Below are 13,600 nucleotides of genomic sequence, written 5' to 3' on the forward strand. Positions count from 1 at the left end.
ATCTAGAATGTCGTGGAGGCAGATTCAGTTGTGGCTATTGTCCGCCATTTAATAATTGTATGAATATAAAATTAGACGGCTGCAGGAAAAGAGCATGTGACTAACTAAATTGCTCTTGTCAACAGCCAGCACTTACTTGATGGGCCAAATGACAATCCACTCTGAAATTCTTCTGTGATTCAAAAATACCTGTTATTGACTATATTTTTATTTGTGATAGAGAGGTTCCATCATTGTATGTTGCTTTTGCACTGATGGCCAAATGGCCTCATGCTAATAAAAATAATGATTAAAATAAATCTGTTTCAAGCATATTCTTTGGGATATGAAACTATACTATGTATCAAGCTTTAAGGGAATATTTTCAATGTTACACATTGTAATTTACATTTTTAAAATAAATCAAGTGTATTTTGTCATAATGAAAGAAAATGAAGCCTAATAATTCATTAAAAAAAACCTGTTCTTTCTTCCATTAAACTGTTATTGTCAGTCACAAGTGGGAAATGTACACTTAGAAACTACCCTGAGGTCTGTTCTTCTGCTTTTGATTTGCTGTAGCAATTTTTTTTTCTATTCATGGTCACAGCACATAAAATCAACCTGGTTTTAAGCCTTACTCCAGACATGCAGCTCTGGGCTATTTTAAAAGAACTTTCTAGGTCAGCTGGAACAATGCTGCTTAACGCTGATTCATATGTTTGCTTTTTACTACTGTACTGGAATATTTGTTATTGCACTGTCAGCTAAATGGATAATTCTGATTAAGAATGTTGAAATAATACTATGCCATGTTTCTGATTCAATCTATGTCAGTTTACCCTGGATATTAATCCTTTTTTTTAAGTCAGCTTCATTAAATTATTTTTAATTTTAATTTCACAGTAGATATCAGGATTAAGTTTCAAAAGCAAAATGGGTTGGGGAAAATGGAAAAGACTTTTCACTGTTTTTCATTATGTCTATGCTATATACTGAGGCAAATGTTCTTTATCCTACATACACATTACACATTGATAGCATTGTCCTGTGCTCAGGTTGATATTTTACATGTATTTTGTGCTCTGTGACATTATATGGATATTTGGGGACACAATGGCCAAGTAGTATTATTGTTAGATTATTAATCCAGAGATCCTATCAGTGTTCTTGAGACTTTGGTTCAAATTCCAACTCTGAAGAATTAGAGATGCCCACATGCGGAAAATGGCTAAAAAAAACTCAACTTATTCACTGCCTTTGTTGGGGGTGGGAAGCAGCACAGCGCTCAGTGGTTAGCACTGCTGCCTCACAGCACCAGGGACCCATGGTCAGTTCTACCCTCAGGCAACTGCCTGTGTGGAGTTTGTACATTTTGCCTGTGTCTGCGTGGGTTTCCTCCCACAGTCCAAAGACATGCAGGCTAGGTGGATTAGCCATTGGAAATGCAGGGTTACAGGTACAGGGTGGGATGCATCCTCTAAGTGTCAATGTAGACTCAATGGGCTGAATGGCCTGCTTCCGCACTGTCAGGATTCTACTTTATTAATAAGATCTCATTACTTCAGGGTTAGAGGATAACCAACTGTATGAATGTCATGGCCTGGCATATAATATTCTCTTGTACACATGGATGTCCATATGCATTTACTGATACTGTTTTTTTTTAAACTGTGCGCCCAGTCCCTGAAATATATTTGGCTGTCAACAATTTTCAAAGGCTTGTACGCTAAGTTTAAATCTATTTCCCTCTTTCTCTCACGAAAAGTACTTCACCTATCATAGAATCATACAATCCCTACAGTGCAGAAAGAGGCCAATTGGCATATCAAGTCTGCACTGAACCCCCAAACAGCATCCCACTCAGACCCAGTCTGCATCTCATTCCGTAACCCCACAGGGATTTTTACCATGGCTAACCCACCTAAACTGCACATTCCTGAACACAAAGGGTCAATTTTTTTTTCCCCTTTTTTAAACACGGCCAATCTATCTAATCTCCATATCTTTGGATTGTAGGAGGAAACCAGAGCACTCGAAGAAAACCCACACAGCCATGGAGAGAATGTGCAAACTCCACACAGACAGCTACCCACAAGGCTGGAATTGAACCCAGGCCCCTGGTGTTGTGAGGCAGCAGTGCTTGCCACTGTGCCATCCTAACTTTTGCTGCAGATGGTATTTCCTATCAAATGAATGCTGGAAAGCATCTTGATTATTTTAAATTAGAGTCTGTGTTCCTCTGGTGCTATGATTTTGTGGTGACTTACAGTTATCACAACACCAGCAAAATCAGTACTGTTACTTCTGTCATATGTCATGCATTCTTGCAGTGATCAGAAAATATGCAACAGGATTAAGAGGTCCAATAACCCTAAATCATCCCTTAACCTTCTGGTTAATATTTGTCAAAAACAAAACTGCATGCAAATTATCAGCAAATACAAATAAACTGATAGCTCTGGGTGGAGATTCTGCATTGTCAAGCACTGTTTATATTGCTTGCATGTTACTTCTGGGCCTTGAAGTGTACAAAATCAGCCCAAAAATAATGCTGAGAGGTAGCTTAACTGACTTAATAGTCCATGTATTTTTCTTAATTCAGAACTAAAAATTATACAATAGGGACATAAATAACATTATGTATTTTTGCTTCAGCATTAATGTTTATAAAGCAAAGTACAATGCAATGTATCAGAGATAATGGGAACTGCAGATGCTGGAGATTCCAAGATAATAAAATGTGAGGCTGGATGAACACAGCAGGCCAAGCAGCATCTCAGGAGCACAAAAGCTGACGTTTCGGGCCTAGACCCTTCATCAGAGAGGGGGATGGGGGGAGGGAACTGGAATAAATAGGGAGAGAGGGGGAGGCGGACCGAAGATGGAGAGTAAAGAAGATAGGTGGAGAGGGTGTAGGTGGGGAGGTAGGGAGGGGATAGGTCAGTCCAGGGAAGACGGACAGGTCAAGGAGGTGGGATGAGGTTAGTAGGTAGCTGGGGGTGCGGCTTGGGGTGGGAGGAAGGGATGGGTGAGAGGAAGAACCGGTTAGGGAGGCAGAGACAGGTTGGACTGGTTTTGGGATGCAGTGGGTGGGGGGGAAAGCTGGGCTGGTTGTGTGGTGCAGTGGGGGGAGGGGATGCACTGGGCTGGTTTAGGGATGCAGTAGGGGAAGGGGAGATTTTGAAACTGGTGAAGTCCACATTGATACCATATGGCTGCAGGGTTCCCAGGCGGAATATGAGTTGCTGTTCCTGCAACCTTCGGGTGGCATCATTGTGGCAGTGCAGGAGGCCCATGATGGACATGTCATCAAGAGAATGGGAGGGGGAGTGGAAATGGTTTGCGACTGGGAGGTGCAGTTGTTTGTTGCGAACTGAGCGGAGGTGTTCTGCAAAGCGGTCCCCAAGCCTCCGCTTGGTTTCCCCAATGTAGAGGAAGCCGCACCGGGTACAGTGGATGCAGTATACCACATTGGCAGATGTGCAGGTGAACCTCTGCTTAATGTGGAATGTCATCTAGGGGCCATCTGCCAATGTGGTATACTGCATCCACTGTACCCGGTGCGGCTTCCTCTACATTGGGGAAACCAAGCGGAGGCTTGGGGACCGCTTTGCAGAACACCTCCGCTCAGTTCGCAACAAACAACTGCACCTCCCAGTCGCAAACCATTTCCACTCCCCCTCCCATTCTCTTGATGACATGTCCATCATGGGCCTCCTGCACTGCCACAATGATGCCACCCGAAGGTTGCAGGAACAGCAACTCATATTCCGCCTGGGAACCCTGCAGCCATATGGTATCAATGTGGACTTCACCAGTTTCAAAATCTCCCCTTCCCCTACTGCATCCCTAAACCAGCCCAGTGCATCCCCTCCCCCCACTGCACCACACAACCAGCCCAGCTTTCCCCCCCACCCACTGCATCCCAAAACCAGTCCAACCTGTCTCTGCCTCCCTAACCGGTTCTTCCTCTCACCCATCCCTTCCTCCCACCCCAAGCCGCACCCCCAGCTACCTACTAACCTCATCCCACCTCCTTGACCTGTCCGTCTTCCCTGGACTGACCTATCCCCTCCCTACCTCCCCACCTACACCCTCTCCACCTATCTTCTTTACTCTCCATCTTCGGTCCGCCTCCCCCTCTCTCCCTATTTATTCCAGTTCCCTCCCCCCATCCCCCTCTCTGATGAAGGGTCTAGGCCCGAAACGTCAGCTTTTGTGCTCCTGAGATGCTGCTTGGCCTGCTGTGTTCATCCAGCCTCACATTTTATTATCTTACAATGCAATGTAGATTGTTTTGAACTTATGCCAGAAAAAATTCCACATCACATGACCTGTCAACCATAATACATATAACTTGGTAATTCAAATTTAAAATGATTAGTTTAATCAAAGAAAAGTTATAGGACTTGAGTTAAATACTTCATTTACAATATATGTGTAGGTATAATGTATGTTCTGTATAGAACGCATATTTTATAAGGCTATCCCTAATGCCATTACCTTTCCTTGACAACCAAATTTCTGTTTATCTGCATGTTGCACAGTACACTAACTGCCAAAGTTCAATAAACAGTACAGCAGCTGCACAGAATACCAAACATGTTCTGCAGAATTTTCACTACTGTATCCATTAAAATACCAGTGTGGGGGAACAGCCTCCAACTTGGCTTCATTTGGGAGAATCATGCAGATCTTTACACTCAATTCCAAATATGATGCTGTTTGCAGGAAAATATGTGAAAAATGCCATTTTAAAATTCAAATAATTGTCAAAGAAATTCATAGTTTTACTGAACAAAACATTAGTCTTGCTTTACAAGTTAGCACTTGTCAATTTTTAGCACATGAATTTTGTCCTAAAAAGTACAAAAGTGACAGATAGGAATAACTCAGTTAACCTGATTGGTTTCTTGTGAGAGGCACTTAGCTCCCACTTGTCAAAAGCAGCCTGTGTTACCAAGCTGTAATGGAAAAGATTGAATTTCGTATGTTCAATTTTAGGTGCCTCCTTCCAATTACACCCATCAGAATGTAAAACCAATTACAGTGACTAGCTGAGCATACATGTTTTGATATATGTGCAGGGTAAGGAGGGAGCAAGTGGAAAACAAATAGATGATGCAACAAAATCAAAATCTGAATAACAAAGTATCTCACAACTTAGAAATGTGCTATTCTTCCAAAAAACAAACCAGACTGTTTCTGATTGTTACAGAGATAGTAGGAACTGCCAATGCTGGAGAATCTGAGATAACAAGGTGTAGAGCTGGATAAACACAGCAGGACAAGCAGCATCAGAGGAGCAGGAAAACTGACATTTCGGGTCTGGACCCTTCTTCAGAAATGGGGGAGGGGAAGGGATTCTGAAATAAATAGAGAGGGGGGCAGGCAGATGGAAGATGGACAAAGGGAAAGATGGGTGGAGAGGAGACCGACAGGTCAAAGAGGTGGTGTTGGACCCGTAAAGAGGAGTGTAGGTGGGGAGGTAGGGAGGACATAGGTCAGTCCAGGGAGGATGGACAGGTCGGGGGGGGGGGGGGCGGTGGATGAGGCTGGTTGGTGGAAGGCAGGGTAGGGCTTGAGGTGGGGGGAGTGGATAGGTGGGAGGAAGGACAGGTTAGGGAGGCAGGGATGAGCTGGGCTGGTTTGGGAATGCAGTCAGGGGAGGGGAGATTTTGAAGCTTGTGAAGTGCACGTCGATACCCTTGGGCTGCAGGGTTCCCAAGTGAAATATGAGATGCTGTTCCTGCAACTTTTGGGTGGCATCGTTGTGGAAGTGGAGGCGGCCCAGGATGGCCATGTTGTCCAAGGAGTGGGACTGAAATAGTTCATGACTGGGAGGTGCAGTCGTTTGTTGCGAGCCGAGCGTAGGTGTTCCACAAAACAGTCCCCAAGCCTCTGCTTGGTTTACCGGATGTAGAGCGTCACATCGGGAACAGCGGATACAGTGTACCACACTAGCAGATGTGCAGGTAAACACCTGTTTGATGTGGAAGGTGTTTCTGATTGTACAGTTTTGAATTGTGATTCAGTAGCTATACATGGAACATAACGACAGTGTATCAGTAAAATATGCTAAATTCAGACTCCCAAGTCTTAAATTTATTTGCAGCCATAAAAATAAAACTCTCGTTCAACTTGTGCAACATTTCAGTGTACATGAAACCTAACACTGGATCACAAGAGAACAAATTGTGTTTTGCGCCAGCAAGTTGGTAGGAGTTTCCAGCTGGTTGCTCTCAGACTCAAAGTCTGGCTGTCTGTCAAAGATGGTTGTACAGTTTGTACAGATGTGAGCTGAAAGAGGAACCTGGCTCCACTGCCAGAAATGATTTGCCGGTCAATACTTACCACTATTTCCTCTCAAATAGACAGATATCAGACTCCAGACTGAAAACAAGGTTGCAAAATAAGGCATATTGCACAATCTGGCCCAGGAACAGCAAATGGTTGTCCACTGTGCTAAATTCCTTGAAACTTTGGTCTTACCACAGAATTTACTATTTATATAACTGTACTTGTTTTAAATATTCTTGTTTGTTGCTATGGCCATACAGAGGGCTGACTTTAACAGCGGTGAGTGTGAGCCACTTCAGTGGCCAGAGAGCAGGTGGCAAACCTGCTATGGCTGCTTCTAACAGTGCATATTCTGTCAATGGCAGAGATCTGAGGTCTTTTGGTCGTCAGTAATCATCTACTTAAGGGCTTTAATTGGCCTCGGCCTGGGGAGCTTGGCGATGACCTTCCCACCCACTGACTTCATTGGGGTAAGTTGAATAACTGACAGGTATTTTACAACAAGCTTTCCTTCTTGAATAAAGGCTGGAACCTGTCTCTCAGGACACTATGGAGGCTATTAAAGTCCACCCAGTGCATGTAAAAGATGAAATCCTTAAGCTTGAAGCAATGGAAATATTTCCTGACTCTCACTGGGTCAACTGTAATTCTGTCCATATTGAGGTATCTAGGCAAGGTAGTTAAATGTCAAAGCTTTAGCAACGGTCTCCAGAATATTTGCTGGAATGGCAGCAGTGTTGGGAGCATTCAGTTATGTAGAAAGACTTAAGGAGCTGTGATTGTTGCCCTTAGAGCAGGGAAGGTTGAAGTGATTTCACAGAGGGGTGCAGAATCGTGAAGGGATTTGATATAGCAGATAAAGAGCAGCTGCCTCCAGCAGCAGACTTTGGGTGATCGATTTATGGTTATTTGCATTGCTGGCACTTTGAGACTACTTTGTCATTTAATGAGGCATGGCTGATCTTCGACTTGGACTCCATTTAATGACCCCTCTTCAAACTGCCTAAAATCACACCTCAGGCTACTCTGTGCTATCTTTTGACCAAAGATTGGCAGAAGGTAGACTTGTAGCCTTTAAATGTGACACAGTGGTTACAATCACTGAGGAACTCCTGCTACCATTAGAAGACAGGAAAACAACATTGTAAAAAACTAAAGTGTCATAGAATTCTTACAGTGCAGAAAGAGGCCATTCAGCCTCACTAGTGCACCAACTCTCCAAAGAGCATCCCAGCCAGACCCACTCCCTGTATCCCACATTTATCATCAGTAATCCACCTAGCCTGCACTATCATCCCATAAATGCAAGTTTCTTGATAAATCACAGCGGGCAAAATCAGTCCTGACTTTCCAACTACTTTATTTTTTCCTCTACCTTTTTCCCCGTTGCATTCATAGCAAGAGTCATCTATGATTTAATTTAACAAGCTTTCAAGTTCTAAACGATTCCTTCCCAAGCATTTCATTTCAATACTTTGTTATATTCAAAAACTTATTATGCCATTCTTCAAACAAATATTTTAAATCCTGTTTGAAAGAATTATGAAAATGTAGTAATGAAGATCAAATTCTTCAGCTGCCTCATTGGTCATGCTGTATGGAGCTGGGAAACATCTTTGAGAAAATTATCCTGTTTTTGAGAACTGGCTGATTTTTGACTAAGTGAATGCCAACTGCAACAGTAACTTGAACTTACTCCAGAACTGGTTTATTCTGAAGTATTAAGCAGAACTGCAGAATGACCTAACTTGTAACACTTGAACTCAGTTAGACCCAGCTAAGGTAACTACCGCTTGATGAAATGAGGTTGGAAATGTTCCAATTTCCTATTTACAAGTTAGAATTAACCTAGGAATCTTAACTACTTCATCATCAGTAAAAGGGAATTTAAAGTAATCATGCGTCATTAGTATTAATAGAAACTGAACTATTGAGATGGATTTTAACACTCAAAAATGGTGAACTGGGGTCTAAGTAAGATGTTAGAACTTTTAAAAACTGAACTTCAACACTAGTCCATCCAAGTGGGTTTTAAAATGAATGCAGGATAAAGGATTCAGTTGACTCTCTGCAGGAAGGTGAGTTGGCAATTTATATATTTTAATGACAGTGAAAGCCTTTGATTTGAGCCACTTAGTAGGTTTTAAATGGGCTGGTCAGGCTGTCCAGATGTCAGGATCTGAAAGGCGCTGAAGACAACTACAAAGTTCCTTTAAGCACTGCTTGCCACCTTTCGGAGTAGGAGTTTTTTTTAAAATCTCACCCCACCTCCAAATTTGCACCCACACTCCCCTCATCATATACCAACAGAAACATTTCAGGATCAGTTCTTGTATGGAATTGGACATCCACCAACCACTTCCCTCCCTCCACACAGGTTTGAGATCACAACAGCTTTGGGCCAGATGCCCCTTCCCCACACAGCAATCAGGGATTGCCAACCTACCAAGAACTCCACAGCATGTGGAGAAGTATACACTTCCTAGTTTCCCATGCCAAGCTCTGCCCCTCTCATTCCAGGCTGCCTAAGAAAGTCACCCAGTCAATATCTGCCTCATTATAGATGCATCAAAAATTTAATACATTGCAGGATTCTTTAGCAAGAATTAAATACATTGTATGTGATCTAGAGATAATAGTTTAGAAGATTATCCAATTTTTATAATTAATCTAGTAAAAGATATATGAATTTGAAAAATGAAATTTGAAGAGGGCTATTAGCTAGCAGTGAGAATACAAAGTCATTATACTGATTTGGCATAAATCTGAGGGTATATCCTTTCAGTAGAAATCTTAGTTCTTTTGATGACTGCTATGGACTAGACCAAACCTCCTTTAAATATGTCAACGCTTTGGCCTGGATTCCATCTTTTGTCTTATTTAAAGGAAAAGGTAAAATGTTGTGTTCCAGATGTAATTTGTCTGATTACACGGCTTGGCTTTAAGCAAAACATACCTTATTCTTACCCTACAGTTAAAATACAAACAGAAGAAAGAAGAACTGGTATAACTTTAAGACCATTAGAAAAGGTAGGGGACGAACAGATTATTTAACTACCAAAAAGCAACTGTTCCAAAATAGTAACAACTCATAAACATACCCGTGACACAGGCAAATTCAGTAAAATAGATTGTCTTACATGCAATGTTTCTCCCAGTCCAAGAGGAAAGAACCCCATGAGAAAATTCTGGTACAGAGAGAAGTATGGCAGCTTCTGCAGCTGACTTCAAAATTCCAATAACTACTGAAAGCTGAACTAAAACTCTGGATTTTGGGAGCCTGACTCTACCCATTCATGCTGCTGCTATTGTTCTAAACTTAACAACCCTAAGGTCTCACAAGCTGTTTAATCTATAGACGTGAAAGGGTTTACCACCTATGGCTCAGAATCCTCTTCAAAAAATAGGACAAAATACACTACCTAAAGCCATTGTTATAGTCACACTACAAACATATTGGGCTCACAAGATTTCTACCAAACAATAATGGTTTCATGAGTAGATTCTTAATACCAGAACTTTTTTTATTCAATTCAAGTTCCACCATCTATGTTGGCGAGATTCAAACCTGGGTTGTCAGAACATTAGCTGAGTTTCTGGATAGTCTAACAATTATACCACTGGACCATCGCCTCTCATAATGGGAGAAGCCACTTGAGATGTTAATAGTTTCTCTAACTTTTGATATCCCACCATTGTTAACATAGTTTTCATTTTGATTGTAAAGCAGCCTAAGCTATCTTCATGTCATGACGAAAGTATAAATGTTAGTTCCTACTCACATGTAGGTGTTTGGTAGCTTTTCAAATTGAATAATATGGAGGTGCTGGTGCTGGACTAGGATGGACAAGGTCAGAAGTCACATTACACCAGACTGTAGTCTAACAGGTTTGTTTGAAATCACAAGCTTTTGGAGTGCTGCCCCTTTACCTGATGAAGTAGCAGTGCTTCAAAAGCTAGTGATTTCAAATGAACATGCTGGACTATAACCTGGTGTCATGTAATTTCTGATCTTGTTTGAATTTAATGTTTAGTGTTTTGAATAATAAAGGAAGTTCAAATGATTAATCAATGTAACTTGCTTTTAATTCATTACCAGGTATCGACGTTATGAACTCTGCTAGCAATTACTAATCTCCCTAGCTGTGAGATGGTAGGCCTTCTTGAAACAATGCAGTACCCTACATTGGGGATGTTTCCAAAGTGCTGTTAAGTCGGGAAGAAACTCAGGTCCATGTTCAAGCCTGGGTCCTGTGTGAATTGGAGGGAAGCCTGGAGGATATGGTGCCCCCATCCACCTGCTGCCTTTAAACTTCTGGTGTCTGAGGTGGTGGGGGGAGGGTGCCCTATTACAACATTGTTACTTTCCATTTTTAGTTGCTGGCTGGTCCCTCCTTGGAATTCACTGTTGACAGATACAGTTACCACCCTTCCTACCGTTGAAATATAATGACCTTACCTGTCACATTGGGAGTTTACTGCTCCTGTCTTGTTACATCCACATAAAGTGCACTGTCCATTAATGGTGTTGTGGTAAAAGCCTCCTGCACAGTCACTGCATTGTAGGCCGACGTACCCAGGCAGGCAATCACACTGGCCTGATGATGAGTTACACAGGGAGTCATTGGTGCTTCCAACAATACTGCAGTTACATTTATGCTCTGTGATGGGAAAAAAAATTAAGAATTTATCATATGTTCTATTTGTTAACAACATAATTCAATAAAAATATCACTGAGCACAGACTGCTAATAAACTAGTAATTAAGAAATGTTCTGAACACATTCTAGTAGTACAGACTATCACAGAGCTATAGTCCAGCCTTGCTAGTTTCCGACATATTCTTTCTGCTGCTGTGGAGTGAGTTTGTCCAAACATTTATGTAGAACTTTTTGGAAAGGCACTCTATCTTAGAGAAGGACTATGACAAGGAACATGGACAGAATGAGCATAACCTGCCAGAGCATAACTCATGTCATCCGATTGGAAAACAGGTAGGGGGATAGTAAAGTTCGTATTACAGCTGGCTTTTCATTCACAGCATGATTAATTATTCCATTGGGAAATTTAGAAAAATTTCAACTTTCATATGTTTTCTACTTTTTTAGTGAGAAGAGTAAGTTCAAGGCAGAGCCAGTAATACAGTATAATATAGTATAATGATACAACTGAAGTGAGGACAACTGTTAATTGGATTGAAAAAAGCTTTGGATATGAGAAAGTTAGCTAACATCTTCAAATCATAATTGCAAACTAGGGGGCATTAGCCTAAAATTAGTCAGCCTCAAGCAGAAAGAAAAACACACTCCAGAATTTGTTAATCAAATACCACTATGGCACTGTGGCTCCTGTTAAACTGGAATTGCAATCAGATATAAAACGCTACTGGCCAGTGCAAAACAAAGTAGTTTGAAAAGTACGATCCATAGCCTACGATATCACTAGATTATGCATTTACAGTTTTGCCAGAGTTCATTGAGTACAATAAACATGCACATTATCTGGTAGAAAGAGTTTATGAATGGGGGGATTTTTCTTATTCTACATAATATGTGTTTATACATATTAAATAGTTGGAAAGAAACAATGGGTTAGAAATACTGGGAAACGCAAATTTGGCAAGAAAGCAGGAGAACACTAGATGTGAGAAGAGTTGTATAGTGATCAGGCAAAGCTGAGAGGATTCTTGTGACTGTTTTGTGTTTCTTCGTTTGCAATCTCTTCAATCAAGCATTTCTTCCACCCTCACAATGTCTTGTTTTGGTAGAGAACATTTTTGTTTGTTCACCCATGGAATGTGAGCATTGCTGGCTAGCCTAGCATTTATTGCCTATCTTTAATTGCCAAATGTCAGTCGAGGTTCAATCACATTGCTGTGAGTAAGGAAACACACGTAGGCCAGACCAAATAATGCTGACAGATTTTCTTCCATAAATTGCATGAGTGAACCAGATGTTCTTTTTTCAGAAAAACAACAACCAACAGTGGTTACATAGATAGGTTCTGTTTTGCCATTCCAGATTTTTAAAAAATTTGAATGAAATTTCACCATCTCCGTTGGTAGGATTAAACTAATATCTGCAGAACATTAGCATGGGGTTCTGGGTTACTAGTCCAATGACATTACCACGAAGCCACTTTCTCCCCACATTTCAGTTATTACTTGTTTATATTTAGGTTTAACAGATTAAAACAGGCTGTTAGAAATTTTCAAAACATGACTAACCGTACTGGTTTTGAAAGATGGTCTATCCTTTTTATTCCTATGGTTTCATGATGTGAAAGCCTTGATTATTGTGGTCATTTCGGCGTTGGTGAAATTTTACGCAACAGCTAAGTAACTCTAAGAATTCTAGTCAGGATGTTTTGATGTTTTCCTATGTTTGGTTACTTTTGTAAATGATAAAAGCAATGAAACCTTCTTCAGCCTGTTAGATAGGAAGAGGTATTCGATGTTATAAAATATTACACTTGCAATCCATTCATGAATAAGATTGAGTTGAAATGAATAGAAGGAAACTATTCCCAGATCCAAAACTTTTTGTGCCTCTGTGTATATGAAATTATGTTCATTGCTATTATAAAATGCCTTTATGTAGCTATCAACGTTGCCATTTCGGAAATGAAAAATTGCTTCCAATGACTAATGGTAAATTTAAAATTGAGCTGAAATTTTATCAAATATCCCACATCTGACAACCTACAGGAGATATTTTGTGCTTATTAGTCCATAAGACATCTTAGTAGAAGTAGGCCATTCAGCCCATTGAGACTGCTCTGCCACTCAATGTGATCACAGTTGTTCTGATAATCTTCAATTCCACATTCCTACTTTATCTCCATAATCATTAATTTCCTTAATGATGAGAAATCTATCAATGTTAGCCTTGAATTTACTTAACAAATCAGCTTCAACAGCCATCTGTAGTAAAGTATTCCACAGAATCTCCACTTGAGGAGTAAAAAAAAAATCCTCCTCATAGGATTCCTACACTGTGGAAACAGGCCATCCAGCCCATCGAGTCCACAGCAACTCTGAAGTGCATCCCACCAGATCCACCCCTTAACCTATACCTGTAACCCTGCATTTCCCATGGCTAATCCACCTAGCTTGCACATCCCTGGGCTCAAATGGACAACTTAATATGATCAAACCACCTAATCTGCACATCTTTGGACATTGGGAGTAACCAACGCAGATGGGGGCAATTTGTGCAAATTCCACACAGACCGTAACCCAGTGCAATCAAACTTAAGTCCCTGGCACTACAAGGCCATGGTGCTAAACCATTATGTCGCCCAGTCCCCGAGTGTATTT

The 13,600-nt window shown here is 41.1% G+C and overlaps 1 protein-coding gene across 2 annotated transcripts in view; it reads right to left on the bottom strand.

Annotated features, from left to right (window-relative positions):
• The window catches only part of LOC125465487 (multiple epidermal growth factor-like domains protein 9), a 307,302-nt gene that overhangs the window by 209,075 nt on the left and 84,627 nt on the right, over positions 1-13,600 (bottom strand). For both annotated transcript variants that reach the window (XM_059638230.1, XM_048559081.2), the window contains exon 2: positions 10,742-10,943. In XM_059638230.1, coding sequence (XP_059494213.1) covers positions 10,742-10,943 — 202 coding nt within the window. The remainder of the gene's footprint in view (positions 1-10,741; positions 10,944-13,600) is intronic.

Source organism: Stegostoma tigrinum, chromosome 29 (assembly GCF_030684315.1).
Source record: "Stegostoma tigrinum isolate sSteTig4 chromosome 29, sSteTig4.hap1, whole genome shotgun sequence".
In the NCBI taxonomy this organism is placed as follows: Eukaryota; Metazoa; Chordata; class Chondrichthyes; order Orectolobiformes; family Stegostomatidae; genus Stegostoma; species Stegostoma tigrinum.